This window comes from Festucalex cinctus, chromosome 10 (assembly GCF_051991245.1).
Source record: "Festucalex cinctus isolate MCC-2025b chromosome 10, RoL_Fcin_1.0, whole genome shotgun sequence".
NCBI classification, from domain to species: Eukaryota; Metazoa; Chordata; class Actinopteri; order Syngnathiformes; family Syngnathidae; genus Festucalex; species Festucalex cinctus.
This window is the reverse complement of record NC_135420.1, coordinates 4,315,001-4,337,247: the sequence shown is the minus strand read 5'-3', so window position 1 is coordinate 4,337,247 and position 22,247 is coordinate 4,315,001. Positions and strand designations below refer to the sequence as shown.

At 44.0% G+C, this 22,247-nt stretch overlaps 1 protein-coding gene across 1 annotated transcript in view; it reads left to right on the top strand.

Moving 5' to 3' along the window:
- The window catches only part of LOC144026989 (proteasome subunit beta type-7-like), a 97,739-nt gene that overhangs the window by 2,016 nt on the left and 73,476 nt on the right, over positions 1-22,247 (top strand). Inside the window, exon 2 of the mRNA XM_077534210.1 lies at positions 2,591-2,684. Within this exon, the coding sequence (XP_077390336.1) occupies positions 2,591-2,684 (94 nt within the window). The remainder of the gene's footprint in view (positions 1-2,590; positions 2,685-22,247) is intronic.

Below are 22,247 nucleotides of genomic sequence, written 5' to 3'. Positions count from 1 at the left end.
GACACCTGCGTATCGATACGCGTATTGTAATGAGGCCCGCAACGATATATTGGCGTATCGATTTTTTGAGCACACCCCTAACCAAAACCCTCGGAAAAGTTAACAGTGAAGCTTCATCTCCAGATTATTACGTCCAGTAATGTGCAGAAACGCCAACTTTATTTATCATAGAATAAACACAACACTGTACTGTATGCTTGTGGTTATTCATTTATCCACCTCATGTCGTTTCATTTCTCAGTGTAGTAATAAGTGTTGAAAATGTAGTGTAGCTAAATGGTGAGTGATATTTTTAATCATCTTTTTTATTTTTTTTGGTGCTTGACTTAACATTGATTTGTTCTTTGAAGCGTTAATATTTATTTGCGCAAATAAATTGCCTTAAGTTAGTATACAGTAGGGGTGGGCGATATGGTAAAAATGCCATCACGATTTTTTAAAAATAAATTCACGATCTCGATTTTATCACGATTCTTTTTCTTTTTTTTTTTTCATATTTTTAGACTCATCTTCACATTTCTGAAAATTTTTGTAAAATTTAAAACATATTTAAAATGTATATAAAACCCTAAAAGAAAAAAAAAACAGACATCTTAAGCCAACTAAGCTTTCTGAACAGGTTTTAAATGAAATAGTGCGTTTATTTTGATCATATAGTGCAATGAATGTAAACCTAAATGGTAATGAACAGTCTCAGTTACTTCTTTCCACGGCTTGCTTGTTTTTTCATATGGATTGCCCTTGGTAAATGCATGTGATTATTAAACAGGTACATTTTGTCGTCATCTGACGCCCGAACAGAATCTCCACAATCTTTGCAATTTACTTCTGTCTTGCCTTGTCCTTTGGGGAAAAGCCAAACCAATTCCACACTATGGAGGTGGACTTTCTTTTCGGAACCAAATCGGTATCACTTTGGCTTTCCGCCATGGCTTCCCGCTATACAAACAAGCAGGGAGGCCGGAGTGTGACGCACGGTGCACTGTGCGTGCTGTGATTGGTTGGTCGGGTACACATCGCAGCTGTGGTCAATATTCTCCCAGACTACAGGAGGCAGTAAACAGTGCCAACGGTGAATGAACAGGGCTTAATACTAGGGATGCATGATACGATTTTCAACCGATACCGATATACCAATAATTTAGAGGTGCCGATGTTGATAATCGATAAGTAAGCCGATAATTGATTGCAAAATTAACTTATACAAATATGCTTTCGAGTCCTACTATAAGTCAAACACATTGAAACATTATATAAACTTTGCACAAAGTTGCAATGTATGCAAAGCACCATGAAGCTGAATTTTATTTATATGAGCCACAACCACAACAGATGGACCAAAGGGGCATGTCTATAATTATTGCTGGATTTCTTTATTATCTGGTTTATCTGTTTGACGTCCAATTGGTCGATAATTGCTGATAATTATCGGCCACAGATATTATCGTGCATCCCTACTTAACACCACAATAGAAATTGAAAATGTTTTTTCCTCAATAACCTATCGACAAAAACAGTTTGGAATTAGTTCGCAAAGTAAATAACACACAGAATTGTAAAGTACAAAACACTGTTTACAACAGTGTTTGCTCCGCGTAGTTTACAAATTCTCGTAGGTGCGCATGTGGGCAATAGGGATGGAACGATATCCAAACATCACGATACGATATTGCGATATGATCGTCACGATACGACAATTATCACGATATTGCGGGGGTGTTGGCGATATTTAAAGATCACAATATTGTAAAAACAGCTCATACTAAAAAAAACAACGATATTGTGCTTTTGTATATAACAGCAATGCATATAAACCACCTACAATCTCTAATAACAATATTGAGGCACTTACTTGGTAATGCAAGCACATATTGATCGCTTCACAAGCAAATTACGTTCCCCTTTATCTGACAATTAGCATGGATTTTAAACATAGAAGGCCAAAACATCCCTAATGAAAATTAACCCTAATAAACTAGCCACTAGAGGGTGCTATAACTGCACAAATGGAAATCAACCTGACTTTTTTTTTTTTAACAAATGTGTTCCTTATAAATAGGGATATCACTATACCAGAAATTTAGTAGTCGATGCCGATACCATTGAAATTCCACGATTCTCAATGCCATTTCGATACCACAGTAAAAATAGAAAATAAATTTAAAAAAAATCCCCTGTGCTTCAACATACTCTTTTTATTAGAAGTGAACAAACAACACTGTGTGCTTAAAGGGATCGTTCGGATTTTTTAACATGAATCTCAATTTGATCCTCACCTCCCGTGTGTGCGATCAGCACTGACTTACCCCTGACAGCGTTCTGTGACACGCGTTCTGGTTCGGCGTTGGACGAGAGGAAAATAGTCCAGCAAGCTGGCTGGGGTGTTCCAATCAAATATTTTGCAAATATATCGAGTTACGTATGCGTAAAGTCATGCTACACCTCCACAAAAAATGGTGCGACCAAATCCTGTGCTGTGAGACCAACTAAAAATGTTAGTCGCACCAGTGCTAGTAGTGGAAAAGTTAGTGTAGAGCCCTGCAAGTTGACATGGTTTTGAGAATCAAATATATAAATATTTGTTTTTCAGAAATGGCTTCCTGGAAGAAAAAGCAAATGAAGTGGGCTGTAATTTGCCCTCTGCTCGTAAAACTGGAACTACTATCTGCGGTGTTGTGTTCAAGGTGAGTGGCAAAATTACTAAAAACAATTATACACACTAGGGCTGCACAATATATCGAAAAAATATCGATATCGAGATATTGGTCCTTGCAATATGCATATCGCAAAGGCATGCAATAAGTTTTATATGGAATTTTATGCTTTTTATATGAATTTGACCAGTCAGATGCTAACTAAAATGTGCATCGCCATTCAATAGTTGAAAATTATCAAGACATAATTACAATTAATGAACTAAGATTACATTAAGGTTGCTTATTTTGCCACATGAAAAATGATTTATTTCATTAGGTAATAAAAATGAAATTTCTTTAGGTACATGTTAAATATCGCAATAATATCGATATCGCTATGTTCAGCAAGTATATCGCATATCGCATGTTTTTCCAATATCGTGCAGCCCTAATACACACACACACGCACATACACATATATATTAGGCCTGGGACGGTTCACTAAATCGAAAGTTACGAATCTAACTACGGTTCTATGAGTCCCGAACGACCGCCAGGTGGCGGTGCTGTAACCAGCACGGAATTCCCCTTGTCGCGACAGCGTCATCGAGTAAGAATTACAAAAATGCTCGTACGTGGTTCCGGCTGACGTCGCACCGTATATAAAAGGGAACGTCGCCAGAACACATCCTCTAGAACCTTTCTCGCGCAGACCAACACGAGGGTTCTGAGTGACAAGCAATGCTGGCGGTCGTTCGGGACTCATAGAACCGTAGTTACATTCGTAACTTTCGTTCTATTTCGTCCCTCCCGACCGCCAGGTGGCGGTGCTGTAACCAGCACGGAACGCCGAATACCAGTGATGTCATGAAGACCCTGCAAAATGTACCTCACAACGGGGCCTCCGCAGAACCACGAACCACGTCCAGTGGATGAGGAGAGGTGACATCCAAGCTGTAGAACCTTGAGAACGTGCAGGGCGACGACCACGAGGCAGCCGCACAGATGTCCTCCAAGGGCACGCCTCTCAGGGCAGCCCACGACGTAGACACACCCCTGGTGGAGTGGCTGCGAACCGCCATCGGAAGGGAGCGACCAGCGACTCTATACGAATGTCGAATCACATCTCCGATCCATTGAGAGAGGCGTTGTTTGGAAATAGCGGCCCCTTTTGTTGGGCCGCCGTAAGACACAAACTGCTGGGTGGATGTACGGCAGCGAGTCGTAGCCTCCAAATAAGAACGGAGTGCCCTCACAGGAAAAGCAGAGGCCTGGAGCGGCCTCTCCGTCCGTTGAGGTCGGAGGAAAACGCGCAAGGCGAATAGGGCGATTGGCCTGGGAGCCCGACAAAACCTTGGGCACAAAAGCCGCATTTGGCCACAATGTGACCCCTGCGTCGTTGGGGTGCCAACGCAGGCATTCTGGACAAACAGAAAGAGCGTGGAGCTCCCCCACCCGCTTAGCGGAAGCGATCGCAAGTAGAAACGCCGTCTTACGAGACAACCACTGCAACTCCACCTCGGCCAGCGGCTCAAAGGGGGGTTTGCACAGTGTGTCGAGAACCAAGCGAAGGTCCCAGGCGGGGACCCGAGGCGGGGTCCGCGAACAAAGGCGAAGGGCTCCCTTAAGGAAGGAAGACACGAGACCATGGCAACCCACTGATTTGCCATCAAGCGTAACATGGCGAGCCGAAATTGCCGCCACATAGACTTTGATAGTAGAAGGGGAGCGCCCCTTGTCAAACACAGATTGAAGGAACTCCAAAACAGCCGGAATAGGGCACGTCACGGGGTCCAATCCGCTGTTGGCACACCACTCAGTAAACAACTTCCACCTGTTAGCATACAACAAACGAGTGGAAGGGGCTCTGGCATTCAGGATCGTGTGCCTGACAGACGCCGAGCACGCCGTCAACCCTGAGTCACGCCCTCCAGCGGACAGACACACAGCCTGAGCCGACGAGGATCGGGATGCCAAATCTGCCCCCCTTGCTGGGACAGAAGATCCAGCCAATTCATCCGTCAGGCGCCACTGACTGTCAGGGCACCTGGCATCCTCTCTCAAGGCTTCCTCCGCAGAGACGATCAGTGAAGCAACAGAATACTCCACCTTAGGCATATGTCCCAGCCCGATAGGAGCAGGGAACCGCATATTAGTCAGCACACGTCCATCCGCAGGAAGCCGAGGGAAAACACTTGGGTTAAGCCAGCAGGCCTGAAGATCAGTCAAGAACAGACGAGATTCAGGGACCCAAAAGGCCTCTGAGTGGTCCATCGGAGAGAGGCCACATTCGGCAGGAGGCTGAGAAAACACCGACGTGTCCAACCCGAGACGTTTGAAGGCGCTGAGCATAACCTTCCGCGCCACGTCCACGCCAGCTGAAAACTGACTGAGGAGACGTCGGGGCTTCGGACACAGAGTCTCCCACATCACCTTCGTCCTCAGCCTCCCTCCAAGCGCCTCATTTGAGCGGCCAACTGCGACTCAGACCTGCTTTTCTTATCTGCAGGGGTATGCGCAGAAACCGACCTGCGTTTAGGCCGGGCCCTGCTGGGGGGGTAAACTCCCTTCCCGACGCCGGCCTCCCCAGCTCGGTTACCGAGGTCTGCTGCGGCAGTACATCAGTCGACGTAGTGGCCCCAGGGGGGCGGGCCGCTGCTGCGTCAAGCCCTTGAGCGACAGGAGAGGCAGCAGTCCATGCGGCCTTCTTCCGGCAGGAAGGAGCCTCCACAGTTCTTACAGCTGGTGGCATCTTCCATAGCAACTTGCAATCGCCGCGCAGTCAATGAGTGTGCGCGCCGAAATGCTGCTATCTTCGTCTGGGATAGGAGGCGAGCCGCCCCATCACCAAAGGAATCAAACGGAGCTCCGCGCAACAACGGCGGCAGAGTCCGTGAGGAGGGAGCGACCACAGGCGATGGAAGTGTCACATACGCGATCGATGTGCCGAAGCTGCACCGAAATGGCGGATCGGCCTCGCGATGAGAGGGCGCACACACAGTGAGCAGCTCTATGTGGCGTCACAAACAGTCGGCGTGTAACAGCACCCTAGCTATCTAGCAACATCAAAGCAGCTGGTGCTTCTGGCAAGAGTTGTGTCAGCCTGAAATCACACACTCCAACGGAACACAAAACAAGCTAGGAAAGGATAGTATTAGCCGTACCCGCACCAGCAAGTCATACCAAAACAATCCAAATGGCTTTCGTTACAGATGACAATCGAACTCACACGCACCAGCCTGAAGCTGTCACAGCCGAGGGGTGGCAAAAGTGGCTCTCGTGATGATGGCAGGAGAGATCCAGTCTATCCGTAACCATCGCGAAAGAAAAAATGCACTGAACCGTCGCAGCCAAGGGGGGCGAGACACACTCGCAGCCCCGATCCACTAGATCACAGGCTACTCGCGACGGCACGGTGCGTATAACGCTGTGCGAGAAAGGTTAAAGAGGATGTGTTCTGGCGACGTTCCCTTTTATATACGGTGCGACGTCAGCCGGAACCACGTACGAGCATTTTTGTAATTCTTACTCGATGACGCTGTTGCGACAAGGGGAATTCCGTGCTGGTTACAGCACCGCCACCTGGCGGTCGGGAGGGACGAAATAGAACCACGGTTCAGTTCGGTTTTCGGTCTTGTGCTGATGGTTTTCGGTTCAGTTCGGTATGCAGTAACTGTAATTGTATTATCATTTAAATTATTGAATTTATGAGAGTGGCATATAGTGGCAGGCATAACAAATAACTGAAGGTAAAACCAACCTGTGTGTGTCCCTCTGTTGCCATTCATACAATTGACTAAGTCATGGTTACCTGCAAATATGCAGCTTTGTGTTCAACTATATAAGCCCAGATTTCACAAGTATATTTGTGACTAAACAGAGTTAAGATAATTATTTTAGTATGCAAACTTTTTATTTTTGTTTGTTGGTGTACTGTGAGGTTTTTCTTCACTTATAAGTGCCTTAGCTGCACCGGTTTAAAAAAGTTTTTCCTGGTTGTTTTTTTTTTTTTTTTTAACTCTGATTTGTAATTGACCGTTTTATTTACTGAGTGCTTCCATTGCTTTTATTGTTGCCTGTACTGTGCAGGTGTAACGTGGGTACCAAGACGACCTGTTGAGTATACACGCTCTTTATAAATTATCTTTGATGTACTGCAGCCCTCGGTCATGTGACCGCACGTACCACCAATAAGAGCCGCTTATGGTCAGCAGTGCGGAAGGAGCCAGAGAACGCGTGTGGAAATGTTTGTTGCGGATCGATAGCCGACTGCCAGCACCGGACTGCGTTGTTTCACCGTTGCGGTTGTTTGAAAAGTCGAATTGGCCAGACTTGAATTGATGGTGAGCTAAGCCCAGGAACAGTCAACGAACATTGAACGCAGCTAAGGAAATGGAGATTCCTGCCAGGAACCCCAGCCACCTGCTCTGTTCGGGCTGGTAGGAGGCTCTCGTAGCCGACCCTGCACATTTCCATCACTTGCACTCTGATCTGCAACCCCCCCGGATTCATTCTCTCAGTTTCTCACATTCACTCATACACATCTGTTGCTGGACAATTGGATCACTATATTGCTGGTTGCATGAGCTGTGATTACGTTTTTGCGCAAGTGAACTGCGAATGTGCAATTGCCAACAAATGAACTTCATATTGCAGAACTTTGGAAATTATCAATCAGATAGTTTAATCCGCACCTGGATAAACAGTTCTTTCTTTCTTTTTCCTTTTTCTTTATTTTTATTCCCATGGTAAATGATTGAAAATTTATTACTTGCATTGAATGGCCATTCATTTTGTCTCTTGTACATATGTTGTATAATTGTCTTGTCCACTAGGGTTGTTGTCCACGTTGTAATTTAATACATGGTGAAATTACCAAACGCAAGTTTTAGTCTCTGCCTCCTCTCTTCCCGAGCCGGACCTTACTCTTCTGACACCTAGCCTATTCTTACTTCTGTACTTTTGTTATGATATGCAGCAAATATTGGCTACATAATTTGGTGAGCTAGCCAGGAGAGAGTTGGCAGAACTGTTGCGGACAGAAAAATATACAGCATTAAAATGGATGTGTTTGAGAAACATGGCATAAAAATACCCAATGCAGTTTTGATTGAAGGACTTACTAAGACAGAAACGGATGAAGAAGTCATAGGATTTTTGACAAAATATGGCTCAATTTTAAAAATTCAAGTTATTGATGAGCCAGAGTCTGTGTTTAACCGTAAATGGGTTGTTGAGTATAAATCTGGTGCTGCCATAGTTGCACCTCGTGACACTTTGCCATACACATTTGTGAGTGATGATGGTAAACTAACTTATGACGTTTTAGAACTGTCAACAGTGTATAATGCAAATAATGATGACCCTGATTTTTTCCATGAATTTTTCTCTCGGTTACTCGATTTAGCAACAAATTCTACTATTATTATTGGAGGTGATTTTAACACGGTCTTGAACCCGTTAATAGATCGTTCTAATAATACGATATATACAAGGCGATTACGATCCGCTAAAGTAATAGATGAATATATGGAGGATTTTGGCCTCAGCGATGGCTGGAGACTTCAAAACCCAACTAAGAAGGAATTTACTTTCTTCTCTGCTGTGCACCGATCTTTCCTAAGAATTGATTTTTTCCTTACAAATAATTCTATTGTTGATAAAACTGCTATAAAAATACATTCTATAATTATAAGTGATCATGCACCAGTCTCCCTCACTCTACAAATTGACTCTACCTTTAAACCTCCCCCGATATGGCGTTTTAACATCTCATTACTGAAAGACGTAGAGTTTGATAAAATTATTAGAAGGGAGTGGGCAGATTTTTTGGAAATAAATGACTCTCCAAATATATCTCCATCTCTTCTCTGGGAAGCAGGGAAAGCGGTAATTAGAGGGAAAATTATATCATATTCAACTTATAAAAAGAAACAGGATCAAAAATTAGAAAAATACCTGGAAGATAAAATTAAACAACTAACGGATGAATATGTATTAAACCCAAATAATCAAATATGGATAGAACTACAGAATATAAAAATACAGTTAGATAACATGTTATCTAAAAAGACAGAGTTTATAATACAACAGTTGAGATATAATAATTTTGAACATAATAATAAATCAGGTAAATTCCTGGCAAATCAACTTCAACGGAATCGGGAAAAATCTCTTATAACGGCTATTAAAGACATAAATGGTGAATGCACACAATCACCAGAAGAAATTAACCATATTTTTTATAACTATTATCGAAATCTATACACAGAAATTAATAGACCTAACCCTGAATATATTGAGGAATTCCTAAACAGCTTAAATATACCTCAGTTATCTATTGAACATAAAGATATTCTCGATACCCCGCTTACTATAGATGAGTTGTATCGTGCTTTAGACAGTATGCCTAATGGCAGAGCACCTGGTCCAGACGGCTTTCCGGCTATATTTTTTAAACATTTCTGGTTAATGTTTGCTCCATTATTTCTAAGAGTAGTAACTGAAATTAAAAGTAAAGGTGATATACGTCAAGATATGAATATAGCAGCAATTAAACTTTTATTAAAGCCAGAAAAAGACCCTACCCTCCCGTCAAGTTACCGACCGATATCACTAATTAATACCGATATTAAAATTATCGCTAAGGCCTTGGCATCTCGGTTAGAGACGGTAATCTCGACAATTATTCATAGTGATCAAACAGGTTTTATTAAAGGTCGTCATTCTACTAATAATATTAGGAGACTCTTTAACTTGATTAGTATGTCACAGCGGTATGATAAAAAGGCAGTTGTTATTTCGCTGGACGCAGAAAAAGCATTCGATAAAGTTAACTGGTCCTTCCTCTTTGCTGTCTTAAATAAATTCGGCTTCGGGGAGTCATTCATTCAATGGGTCTCAATATTATATGATTCTCCTAAAGCTACAGTTACTACTAATGGGATTACATCACAGAGTTTTACTTTACAAAGGGGAACAAGACAAGGGTGCCCAATTTCTCCTTTATTATTTGCTATATTTATTGAGCCGCTTGCATTAGCTATACGTCAGGATAGACGGATCCAAGGAATCCACTCCGGGACAATAGAACATAAAATTAATCTATATGCCAATGATATATTACTCTATTTAGAAGAACCTGCTATCTCGCTAGGGGAAGCATTTAAATTAATAACTAAATTCTCTCACTTATCAGATTACTCTATTAACTGGACAAAATCAACATTATTACCTATTACAGAAAATTCATGGAATCCTACAAGTCAGGATCCACACTACTCCTTTCCTACAGGTAATTTAAAATACTTAGGTGTTAAAATTTCACCTAAGTTAACTGAATTAACTTCTTTAAATTTTTCACCATTATTGGATAGTATCCGTAGTGACCTGGAGCGCTGGAATAATCTTCCGATCTCTTTAATAGGACGGATATCTACTATAAAACTGAAAGTTTTACCAAAGATTAATTATTTATTTTCAATGATTCCATTTAAACCTACGTCTAACTGGTTCCAATCGCTGGACTCTGCTATCATAAAATTCTATTGGAATAAAAAAAAAGCCAAAATTAGTCTATCTACTCTTCAGGAAAGTAAATCTAAAGGAGGTTTAGAGGCACCAAACTTTATGTACTATTATTTAGCTAATCAACTACAATATCTTGTGCTATGGACACAACCCAACAGAGATACTAACTGTTGGTTGGAATTGGAGCAGAAGGATTGTAATAATCTTAGACTGTCAGATTTACTCTTTATTACAAAATCAATAAGACGACATAATTGTTTTAAAAACCCAATGATAGCCGCCACCCTGACTGCCTGGTGGAAGGCATTAGAAATTACAAACTCCCAATTGGCGCCCTGTGGGCTCTCTCCCATTTGGCATAACCCCGACTTTCAACTTAATAATCAGTCGTTCCATTTAAGCCTATGGGAGCAGAAAGGAATTACACACCTTCATCATCTTTTCTCAGATAATAAGTTTATATCGTATACAAACTTGGTCCAGAAATATGAAATAAAAAAGGGAAATTTCTTACATTATCTGCAAGTTAAAAATATGGTTAAGAAACAAATCCCAACACTTCAGGATACGCTCCAACTGCCTGTCTTAGCTAAAGATATTATAAAGCTTTCTCCAACAACAATAAAGAAAATATCAAAAATATATACGTTATTTTTATACACAAATAAAACGTATTTACCGACTTTAAAATGGGAAAAAGACTTGTCTATAGTTCCGGAACCAGACTTTTGGACCCAAATCTGTGAAAATGTATTTAAAATGACCAAACAGACAAATTTGCAACTTATCCAATATAAGATACTTCATAGAACATATATTACACAATATATGATGAAAAAAATGGGACTCTCTGACTCCGACATTTGTCTCCAGTGCTCACAAAACACTGCCGATACTTATCTTCATGCTTTATGGTCATGTACTCCAGTGCTGCATTTCTGGACTAAAATCTTGGGAAAGCTCGCTGATATATAAAACTGTAGGCTTCCTTTATCTCCAAGATTGTGTTTACTAGGTGACTTAACAATAACTGAGCTACCATGTAAACAATCTCAATCTATATTTATAGCCCTTACTATTGCTAAAAAAATAATCCTTGTCAATTGGAAAAATAAACAATCTCTAAATATCGACCACTGGTTAAACTTACTAATAAATTATATCTCAATGGAAAAAATCTCTGCCTTAAATAAAAATCAAGTATCAAGATTTAAACAAATATGGTCTATGTACATAGAATATTTTAATCTCAATTTGGCAACTTAATCCTGCCTAGATTCTGCCTGTTAACGAGAGCCACCACATCGTTACAACTTCTGTTTTCGCTGCTCCTGTATTTGGTATTTTGTATCTGATTGTTTTTATTTTTATATAGTCAGGAACCTAGTTGCTGCTAGTGGGCTCGAGCATACCACACTATACGACACTATACTCAATAACTCCTTAAGATCTATTTCTAGTGGGCACTAAGCATCAACACTTGGTGTTACTGCATGCTAATTAGTCAATTTTCTTGACGCCGTCCCCTGTGGTCGGGCGGGGGTGGTTCTGCCCCAACCCCCCCGTTGTCTGCTAGGTGGCGGTTGCGTCTTGGCCGCTCCCTGGGCCCCATGTGGGGTGCGGTGTTGGGGTGCTTCCCCTGGTGCCCGGGGCGGTGCCGTCCCGGCGCGGTCCGCTGCTCCGTGCCCGGCGGCGCGGTTCGGGGTGGGTGGGCCTCCGGTGTGCCCCGTGGTTCCCTCTCCCCTCCCCCCCGTCGCCTCTCCCTCCTCGCCTCCTCCCGCCCATCCTCCTCTGCCTCCCGGTCCCTTTTCCCTTGTCGCCCTCCCTCCTCCTCTCCCCCCCCGCCTCCTGCCCTGCAGCCGCCCTTTCGCCTTCTTGTCGTCTTCTCCCCGCTTCCCCCCCCCCCCCCCCCCTTCCCTGTCTGCCCTGCGGCCCCTCCCCCTCCCTCTCCCTGGGCCTGGGGCTTGGCCCGGGCGTCGGGCTCCGGGGGCCGGGCGAGGGTTTGGGGCCTGCCCACTCCGGTATAACTCCTGGCGCCCCGGGCGGGCTCCGGTGGCCGGTGGGCTGTCCGGTAGCCCTGCTGCGCTGGCTGTCCGCCCATTGTGGTGCCGGGTGGATGAGGTGGGGGGCGGGTGGGGGTGGGGGTGCTGGGGGGCGGGCGTGCCACCTACACCCGCCGGGTTGGGTGAGGCCCCGCTGGTCGCTCCTCTTACTCACTTCACTAGCTTGCACTATACACTTTGTAAATATACACATAGGGCACACAACACATTTCTTGGTGGGGTGGGGAAGGGTGGAAACACCGTCTTCACCCTTCAACTCCCCTCCAATTTTAATGCACCTCACGTCCAAGGGGAGGGGTGAGTTGGGGCGGGGAGCCATCAGAGGGGATGGACTGCAGTGCCTGGCAGCGCTGTGGTCCCCCCCATTTGTGTCCCTGCCCCACCACTTTGTCCCTCCATTCCCTTTTTTAATGCACCACACATATACATATTCATTTTTTTGGGGGGGATACGGGTGTGTCGGAGTAGGGGAAATTTTTTTAGGGTAGGGGGGGTGCTCGCTTTGCTGGACCGCGGTTGACGGCTTCTTTCTTTGGTGGTGGTCCTTATGCATGCCAGATCCGTCGCACCAGCATCTACTGAAACTCAACAGAAGTACCCTCTCCCTCCCACAGCCCCTTGGTGCTGGTGTCTGTGGTTCTCACTTTGCTTTATCTATCCTTCCCTCCTTCCTCTCTTTAGTTTTTCCTCTGGTAACTTGAGATCTTAATTTATTAGAAGTATGAGGTTTCTGGGGTTGGCATAAGACTCCGGTTTTGTAACCACGCAGGAGGGGTCTTGTTGGTGCTGGACTTCACTTTGATGGATTGGATGTACTGGCTTCTATTGATCTCACTCTGCCTTATCGATCCTTCCCTCCTTCCTCTCTTTAGTTTTTCCTCTGGGCTCTTGAGATCTCGCTAAATTTGCTGGAATTTAGAGGCTTCCGGGGTTGGCGTAAGACTTTGATTTTGTAATCATGGGGAAGGCAGGAAGTGTTTGGTCGGTGCTGGATGTCACTTTGATTTACCTTTCTTTTCTCTTTATTTCTTTTTTTTTCTGACCTTTTCTCTGGTCTCCTGACCATTTAAATCTCACGACTCTGGCAAGATTCTGAAGTACCTGGTTAAGGCGAAGGGTAATGGGATATTTATAAGGTTTTAGGTGAATGAATGAGTATAAATTTATACGTATTTGCACGCACGCAAACGCACGCAAACGCACGCACACATACACACAAAAAAAAAAAAAAAAAAAAAAAAAAGAGCAATGATGACGAGACGTTGAATCGGTAAGACTACCGAATGAACAATTCTGAGCTCTTCAAAAAAAAAAAAAAAAAAAAAAGAACTGTCAACAGTGTGTGCTACTCAAATTGAGAAGCTAAAAACTGATGCTTATTTATGAGAATTAAAAGACTTGGCTAAGCGTACAGGAAAGGATTTTACAGAAGTCCTTAATGATGTGATGTCTCTGCTTGGCCACTCTGTTACACAATTAAGGCCAACCCCACAAGATTCTGGCTCACTTGCCCAGTCTAACCCACTGCCACCATCTGATGTCACCTTAAATTCGCTGGCTGTCTCCACTTCTAATGCTGAGAACTCGAGTCAAGAATCAGACCAGTCGGAACATAAGACTTCACATACACCAAGATTCTTTGTCCCACATAATGCCGCTTCTGATCTTAATCCACAAGAAGTCCAGCGTTATGTGGTGGAGCATATAGTTAAAAATGAGGACAGTGCAATGGTTCATCTTTCCAGCCAGCGACTCAGTGCTTTTTCTGGGAGGTTGCCCCGCCCCCAGAATGAATCAGATTATGAGACATGGCGTTCTACTGTTGATCTGATGTTAAATGATCCATCTTTCTCCGACTTACAACGGTCAAGAAATTTTTTTGAAAGTCTCTTGCCTCCAGCTGCAGACATGGTCAAGCATTTGAAACCAGAAACACGCCCAGCAGTCTATCTTCAAATTTTGGATTCAGCATACAGTACCATGCCAGATGGCGATGAGCTCTCTGCAAAATTCATGGATACTTTCCAAGATGCAGGAGAAAAGTCATCTTCATATCTCCAGCGGTTGCAAGTTGCCCTCAGTCTAGCCATTAAGGGAGGAGGAGTCCCACACACTGAAACCAACAAACACCTGCTTAACCAGTTTTGCAGAGGATGTTGGGACAATACCTTGATCTCCGAACTTCAACTCAAGCAACGAAAGCATAATCCGCCATCTTTTGCTGAATTATTACTGCTGTTGCGTACTGAGGAGGATAGGGAAGCAGCAAAGACCGTTCGAATGAAGCAGCATCTCGGTCCATCCAAAACAAAGGTCCTGACTCATGCTCAATATGCTTATGCTGGGGCTGAAGACCATAAAGCCGTAACACTGGAAAAGTTAACGGAACAGTTAGCGGACATACAGAGACAGTTGGCAGCTTTGACTGCAGCCCAATCCGCTCAGAGGCAGTCATTATCGGCAAAACCTACCCCTCCTGGTTCCGGTGCCAAACCAAAATCTGCATCACGATCCTTAAGACCCGCACCAGCAGGACCGAAGCCAGGTTTTTGTTATCGATGCGGAGAAGACGGACGCATTAAACCAGCGTGTGACAATCCCCCGAACTCTGCTTTGGTGACTTTCAAGAAGAAACAGCATGCTGACAAACTGCAGAAATGGCACAAATCCAATCCCCCATCAAGCCAGTCTTTAAACTGAGCCCAGTTCCTGTTACGGGGCGCACTGGAACTGCTTCGGACCAGCAATGTCCCAAGAACTCTCCATCAGTTACCTGTACAGAGTTGACTTCGTCACCACCTCGAAACACTCGATTACCAAAAGGATTAATAGGATCCAAGTGTACAAGTGAAGTTACCATCACTGGCCAAACTTGTTCCTGTCTACTTGACACTGGGTCACAAGTCACCACCGTTCCTGTTTCATTTTATAACAAGCATTTTTCCTCTCAACCACTGAAACCCCTTTGTGATCTCCTCCAAGTTGAAGGCGCAGCCGGTCAAGCTGTTCCCTACTTGGGGTATATTAAGATGTCAGTCACGTTCCCCAGTGACTTTGTGGGTGTTGAAATGGAAGTGGCTACATTGGCGTTCGTGATTCCAGATTCACCTCCAGAGCTTCAATCACAGGTTTTGATTGGAATGAACACTCTAGAACCTTTGTACGACCAGTATATTGAGAGCAACCACGGTAGCTTTCAGCCCTTAGCACATGGGTACCGAGCTGTTTTGAAACTGCTCCAATTAAGTCACCAACAAGTGCAGCTGGGCACCAATGGAGTTGTGAGACTCTCAGGCAAAGCTCCAATTGTCATTCCTGGGGGTCAGACTGTTGTAATTGAATGCTCAATCAGTACCAGCATCCCACTTGCACGCTCCTGTGCGCTCATTGAACATCCAGCATCTCTATTGGCAGGTGAACTTTGTGTTGTAAATTGTCTGATTACAGTTTCACCGCATGCCTTTCACAAAGTACCAGTTATTATAAAAAATGAATCAGAACACGATGTGTGTACTCCACCCTTGAGCCCGATTGCCAATCTTGTGCTAACGCCTCAAATCCTCTCACATGATGCCAGTGTGAAGTCTGACTCCACACTACCCCCTCCCCGTGATCTACAATTTAATTTTGGCGATTCATCCATCCCACAAGAATGGAAAGAACGGATTGTGAACAAGCTGAATGGAGTATCGGAAGTTTTCTCCCATCACGATCTAGACTTTGGCAGAACCAATAAGGTCAAACATAACATCAAGTTGCATGACGAAACCCCATTTTAACACCGTCCACGGCCAATCCATCCACAGGATATTGAGGCAGTTCGACAACACCTGTGAGATCTCCTGAAAACTGGAGTTATCAGGGAATCAGTCTCTCCATTTGCTTCACACATCGTGGTAGTCCGTAAAAAGAACGACGATGTTCGTCTATGCATTGACTATCGAAAGCTGAACCTCCAGACCATAAAGGATGCCTATGCCCTTCCCAATCTCGAAGAGTCGTTTTCTGCACTGACTGGTTCCAGGTGGTTCAGTGTATTAGATCTCAAGTCTGGTTATTACCAGATTGAAATGAGTGAAGTTGACAAAGAAAACACTGCATTTGTAACACCATTAGGGTTCTGGGAGTTCAATCGCATGCCACAGGGTGTCACCAATGCTCCTTCGACGTTCTAACACCTCATGGAGCAGGGTATGGGAGACCTTCATCTTAAAGAAGTACTTGTGTTCTTGGACGACCTGATTATCTTTTCCAGGACATTGGAAGAGCATGAGGATCGCTTGCTGCGAGTACTCACCCGTCTGAAGGAGTTTGGTCTCAAACTGTCCCTGGAGAAATGTATGTTTTTCCAAACATCGGTACGTTACCTGGCTCATGTGGTATCAGAAAAGGGAGTAGAGACTGACCCAGAGAAGATTTCTGCTTTAAAGACCTGGCCAATTCCACGAACCCTGCGAGAATTGAAATCATTCTTAGGATTCATCCGGGGATATGCCACTATAGCCAAGCCGCTGAATGACTTGACTAGGGGTTACATACCCACTCGCAAGTCAGGAAAGAAAAAAAAACATACCAAGCATCAGGACCCAAAGCATCTACCCTTTGGAGAGAGATGGTCTCCAAAATGCCAGCATGCCTTTGAGACCTTGATCGACCAGCTGACCACTGCACCTGTCCTGGGTTTTGCTGATCCAAAGAAACCCTACATCTTACATACAGATGCGAGCGCCACAGGTAGTGATGGCGGGATGAAGCCCGTGAATGTATCGAGTCTTTTGGGCCATTTGCTTCGCCAAAAGGCTGATCAGTTGAGGACTTCAGTTCCATTTGTGACATCACTAACCACAGGACTTGGTGCAGCGCTGTATCAACAGCAAGACGGACACCTGAGAGTTATCGCGTATGCCAGTCGTGGGCTTTCCATCAGTGAGTCACGGTATGCAGCACATAAACTGGAATTTTTGGCATTGAAGTGGAGTATTACAGAGAAGTTCCACGACTATCTCTATGGATCCAATTTTGTTGTGGTTACGGACAATAACCCACTCACATAAATTCTTACGTCTGCCAAATTGGATGCTGCTAGTCATCGTTGGCTTGCTGCTCTTTCCACATATACTTTCACACTCCAGTATAGGGCTGGAAAGCAAAACCTTGATGCCGATGCGCTGTCACGCCGTCCACATACATCTGCTTCTGATGCTTCTTCTGATTTGGATCTTGTCAGCCAGTTCACTTGTGATCACAGCAGTGACCCTGCATGTGGAGTTGCGCCAGATGTTGTTGCAGCCATTTGCCAAAACCATCTTGTGAAACCCTGCTCGTTGACTCTCTCTGCTGATTCCCATGCTTTCACTTTAGTCGAGTCCATGACTCTGTCTGCCAAGGCTATTCCCGAAAGCTGTATTTATGAAAGTCAACATGGATTGCCAGTTGTTCCATCCCTATCTCTTCAAGAACTTATGACGAAACAAAGATCTGATCCATCCAGCTAAGCAGTAATTCACCAGTTGGAAACCGGCGAGCGAGTCCCTCCCACAGTAAGACAAGAGCTTCCTGAACTTGCTCTTCTACTTCGGGAGTTAAACCGCCTGAAATTGTTGGATGGTTTCTTGTACAGGAAGAGGCAGGATGGCGATCAAACCATATTTCAACTTGTTCTTCCTGAAGAGCTGCGATCCTTGGTTCTGAAAAGTCTACATAACGACATGCGACATCTAGGGGTGGAACGTACTTTGGATCTCGCAAGCTCCAGATTCTTTTGGCCACGCATGTCAGCTGACGTTGAGACCAAAATCAGAACGTGTGATCGGTGTGTCCGAAGGAAGTCCCTGCCGGAGAAAGCTGCGCCTTTGGTCAATATCATTACCACCCGGCCGCTTGAATTGATTTGTATGGATTTTTTGTCACTAGAACCGGACCAAAGCAACACCAAAGGCATACTTGTCATTACAGATCACTTCACGAAGTTTGCTCTTGCTCTTGCTCTACCCACGCCAAATCAAAAAGCGCGGACTGTGGCACGTTGCTTATGGGAAAACTTCATAGTCTACTATGACATTCCTGAACGTCTTCGTTCTGATCATGGACCTGATTTCGAATCTAAGCTTATAAAAGAACTCTGTGAAATTACCGGCATTGTGAAGACAAGGACTACTCCATACCACCCACTGGGAAACCCTGTAGAGCGGTTCAACAGAACTCTTTTAAGTATGCTTGGAACTTTGGAACCCAAGCAGAAGATGCGATGGAAATAACACGTGAAACCCCTCTGTCACGCATGCAACTGTACTAAGAGTGATGTGACTGGATTTACACCGTACGAACTAATGTTTGGTCGTTTACCCCGTCTTCCAGTTGACCTTGCCTTTGGTTTTCCAGTTCGAGAGAGGCAGACCAAGTCACATTCACAATATGTCGAGCAATTGCGGTCCAGGCTTGAGCAAAGTTTTCAACTTGCCATCAGGAATGCAGAGAAATCAGCAGAGCGAAACAAGATTCGATTTGACCGACGCATAATTCCATCTCGTCTGGAAGTTGGTGATCGTGTTCTTGTTCGCAACGTCAGGCTGCGTGGAAAACACAAACTAGAAGATAAGTGGGAGCGTGACACGTATATTGTTCTCAGTCGTGCTGGAGATCTCCCAGTGTACACCGTGAGACCAGAGGAACAGGAAGATGCTCCAACTCGGACACTTCACCGTGATCTTCTTCTCCCTTGCGGGTTTCTACCTTCTGATTCTTGTCATACACCTTCTGAGGTTACACCCCCTCGGAGACCAGTGACTCGCAGTCAACACAATGCTGTTCCTATTACTGAAGACTTGAGTGATGAGGAAGATTGTGATCTGCCTTTATTTGCAAACCCCTTTCCGGAGACTTTTGAAATCAAAAAGACAGTTGACGAACTACTTTCACCTCTAAGCCCCACAAGTCTCTTGACCTCGCCAACACTCAGGGACGCGCCAGCGCCTACACTTGCTGAACCTGTGGAGGACCACTTAGCTGATCTTGGAGGATCCTCTGTTGATGTCACATTGCAATCTCCATCTGTGGAAAATAATGAAGAGCGCTTACCTGCAGCGGATGGGTCTGTCGCAACCCAACCTGAAGTCAGGGATCTGGACAAGATGGATGAAGAAGCAGAGACTAGCAGGGACTGTGGCCAAGCAGAGACATCCATCAAGTCGGCTGAGAGTGTCCCTAACCAATTAGATGTACTTGATGACTCTGAAAATCCTGTTCCACCGGTGGTTGAGCCTGAGATTGTCCGTCGCTCTTTAAGACAGTCACGGCCGCCTACCCGACTCACTTATTCTAGTTTAGGTAATCCTTTGATCTCGGTTGTTCAGACACTTTTCCATAGTTTGGCTGACGCCTACGGCGAGGCATTTGCTGCCACCCCTGTAGTGAACGCAAAGTCTGATTTTCCTGTTCGCATTGTGTAACATGAACGCGGAGGTGCATGGTCTAAAGGGGGGAGTGTGTAACGTGGGTACCAAGACGACCTGTTGAGTGTACACGCTCTTTATAAATGATCTTTGATGTACGGCCGTGCTCGGTCATATGACCGCACGTACCACCAATAAGAGCCGCTTATGGTCAGCAGTGCGGAAGGAGCCAGGGAACGCGTGTGGAAATGTTTGTTGCGGATCGAGAGCCGACTGCCAGCACCGGACTGCGTTGTTTCACCGTTGCGGTCGAATTGGCCAGACTTGAATTGATGGTGAGCTAAGCCCAGGAACAGTCAACGAACATTGAACGCAGCTAAGGAAATGGAGATTCCTGCCAGGAACCCCAGCCACCTGCTCTGTTCGGGCTGGTAGGAGGCTCTCGTAGCCGACCCTGCACATTTCCATCACTTGCACTCTGATCTGCAACCCCCCCGGATTCATTCTCTGTTACTCACATTCACTCATACACATCTGTTGCTGGACAATTGGATCACTTATATTACTGGTTGCATGAACTGTGACTAAGTTTTTGCGCAAGTGAACTGCGAATGTGCAATTGCCAACAAATTAACTTCATATTGCAGAACTTTGGAAATTATCAATCAGATAGTTCAATCCGCACCTGGATAAACAGTTGTTTCTTTCTTTTTCCTTTTTCTTTATTTTTATTCCCATGGTAAATGATTGAAAATTTATTACTTGCATTGAATGGCCATTCATTTTGTCTCTTGTACATATGTTGTATAATTGTCTTGTCCACTAGGGTTGTTGTCCACGTTGTAATTTAATACATGGTGAAATTACCAAACACAAGTTTTAGTCTCTGCCTCCTCTCTTCCCGTGCCGGACCTTACTCTTCTGACACCTTGCCTATTCTTACTTCTGTACTTTTGTTATGACATGCAGCAAATATTGGCTACACACGTTGAGATTTATTTTATAAATGTAAAGTGGGTTATAACTAAAATCTATTTATTATTATTATTATTATTATGTTTATGTTCAGCACTTTGTATACAGCAACACCTGTTCTTAAAGCGCTTTATAAATAAAGTTGAGTTATTATTATTATTATTATTATTATTATTAGTCGTCGTAGTAGTAGTAGTAGTAGTAGTAGTAGTAGTACCTCTACTTACGAAATTAATTGGTTCTGGTAGAAAGTTCTTCAGTAGAAAATTTTGTAAGTAGAGACGCATTTTCCATGTAAATGCCCTAATCCGTTCCGAACCTCCCAAAATTCAGACATACATGTTTTATAAAGCAAAAAAATGCATCAAAACATGTAACAAATACATGTTACAATTAGATTATTGCACAATAAATGAGAGTTGTGCATAATGTAAAAAACAAAGAATAGCGTAAAGAATAAAAATGATGGTCATTTACCATTAACTGCTGTCCTCATCGTTTTTTGCCCTCTTTGGTTCATGCTCTCCTCTCTTAGAAGTTTTTTTTTTTTTTTTTTATACACAAAAAAAAAAACAATCCTTCGGAAATGTCCAAGTCAAACATCTTAGTGAGCAAACGCCCAACTGGTGAACACTTTTTCTGGGCGATTCTTTTAAACAAATTCTGAAACTTCATGGAAACTTCCGGTGTGGCGAGGCATCTTTTTCAAAAAAAGGCCCGTCTTGTTGCAATTAAAAACTTACTGTGCCTTCATCAATCACCAATTGTTTGAATTTTTGCACAAATTCGTTGGCCATTAGTTCATAATTTACAAAAAATTATCGGAACACCTCATGGGCCGCGGGATGAATGATGAGGACGCTGTATAGACACTAGGGCTGGGAAAAAAAGTCGACCAAGTCGACTAGGTCGACTAAAAATCGGTCGACTGGAATAATTTAAGTCGACGCTCCGCCCAGAGTGTGTTGCAAACTTCAGTGAGAAGAAGGCGGACAGAGTAATATTTATTTATTTTTTTAATGACTTCTGTTTGGTTGGTCTGATTGGTTGTTTGAATTTGGAGGTGTGTTGCACACCGCCATTAGCCTAATTGCGCATACAGTTCTTTTACTGCAAGCGTACATGTACACTCGTACAGTATTTACAATATTTATTAGTTAAGATTCTGTCCTCATTGGTTGCACTATTTTAAAATGGAGGAAAAGCGAATGGATAAGAGGACATAGGTACAGGCTCTTTTAAAACATTTGGGAGAGGAAGAGAGCGCGACATGAATCGGAGTCACCAAGCCACCATGCACGTTATTACTGTCAAGCTTGGTTGGTGAGGTGAACAACGACCCTCAAAAAGTCTGTAAAAGCTGCAAAGATACACCCGGACCTTTAAACGCTCATGGATCAGTACAGCAGCATGACTGCCGAGTGAATGGGACGGCCAAATCGACGCCACGGTTCATGGATACCGCAGCAATAACATGGATTCAGTGCGTCACGGATAGACAAAGGTAAACGCAACAATAATGTTCCAGAAATACTTGTAATATTGTCATTTAGTTCGCTCCCTCGTGTGGCACTTGGCAGCTGCTTAATTGTGTGACAGTCACTTTCTATTATTCAGCAGTTATTTATTTCGCTGCGACCGGCAAATCTCCT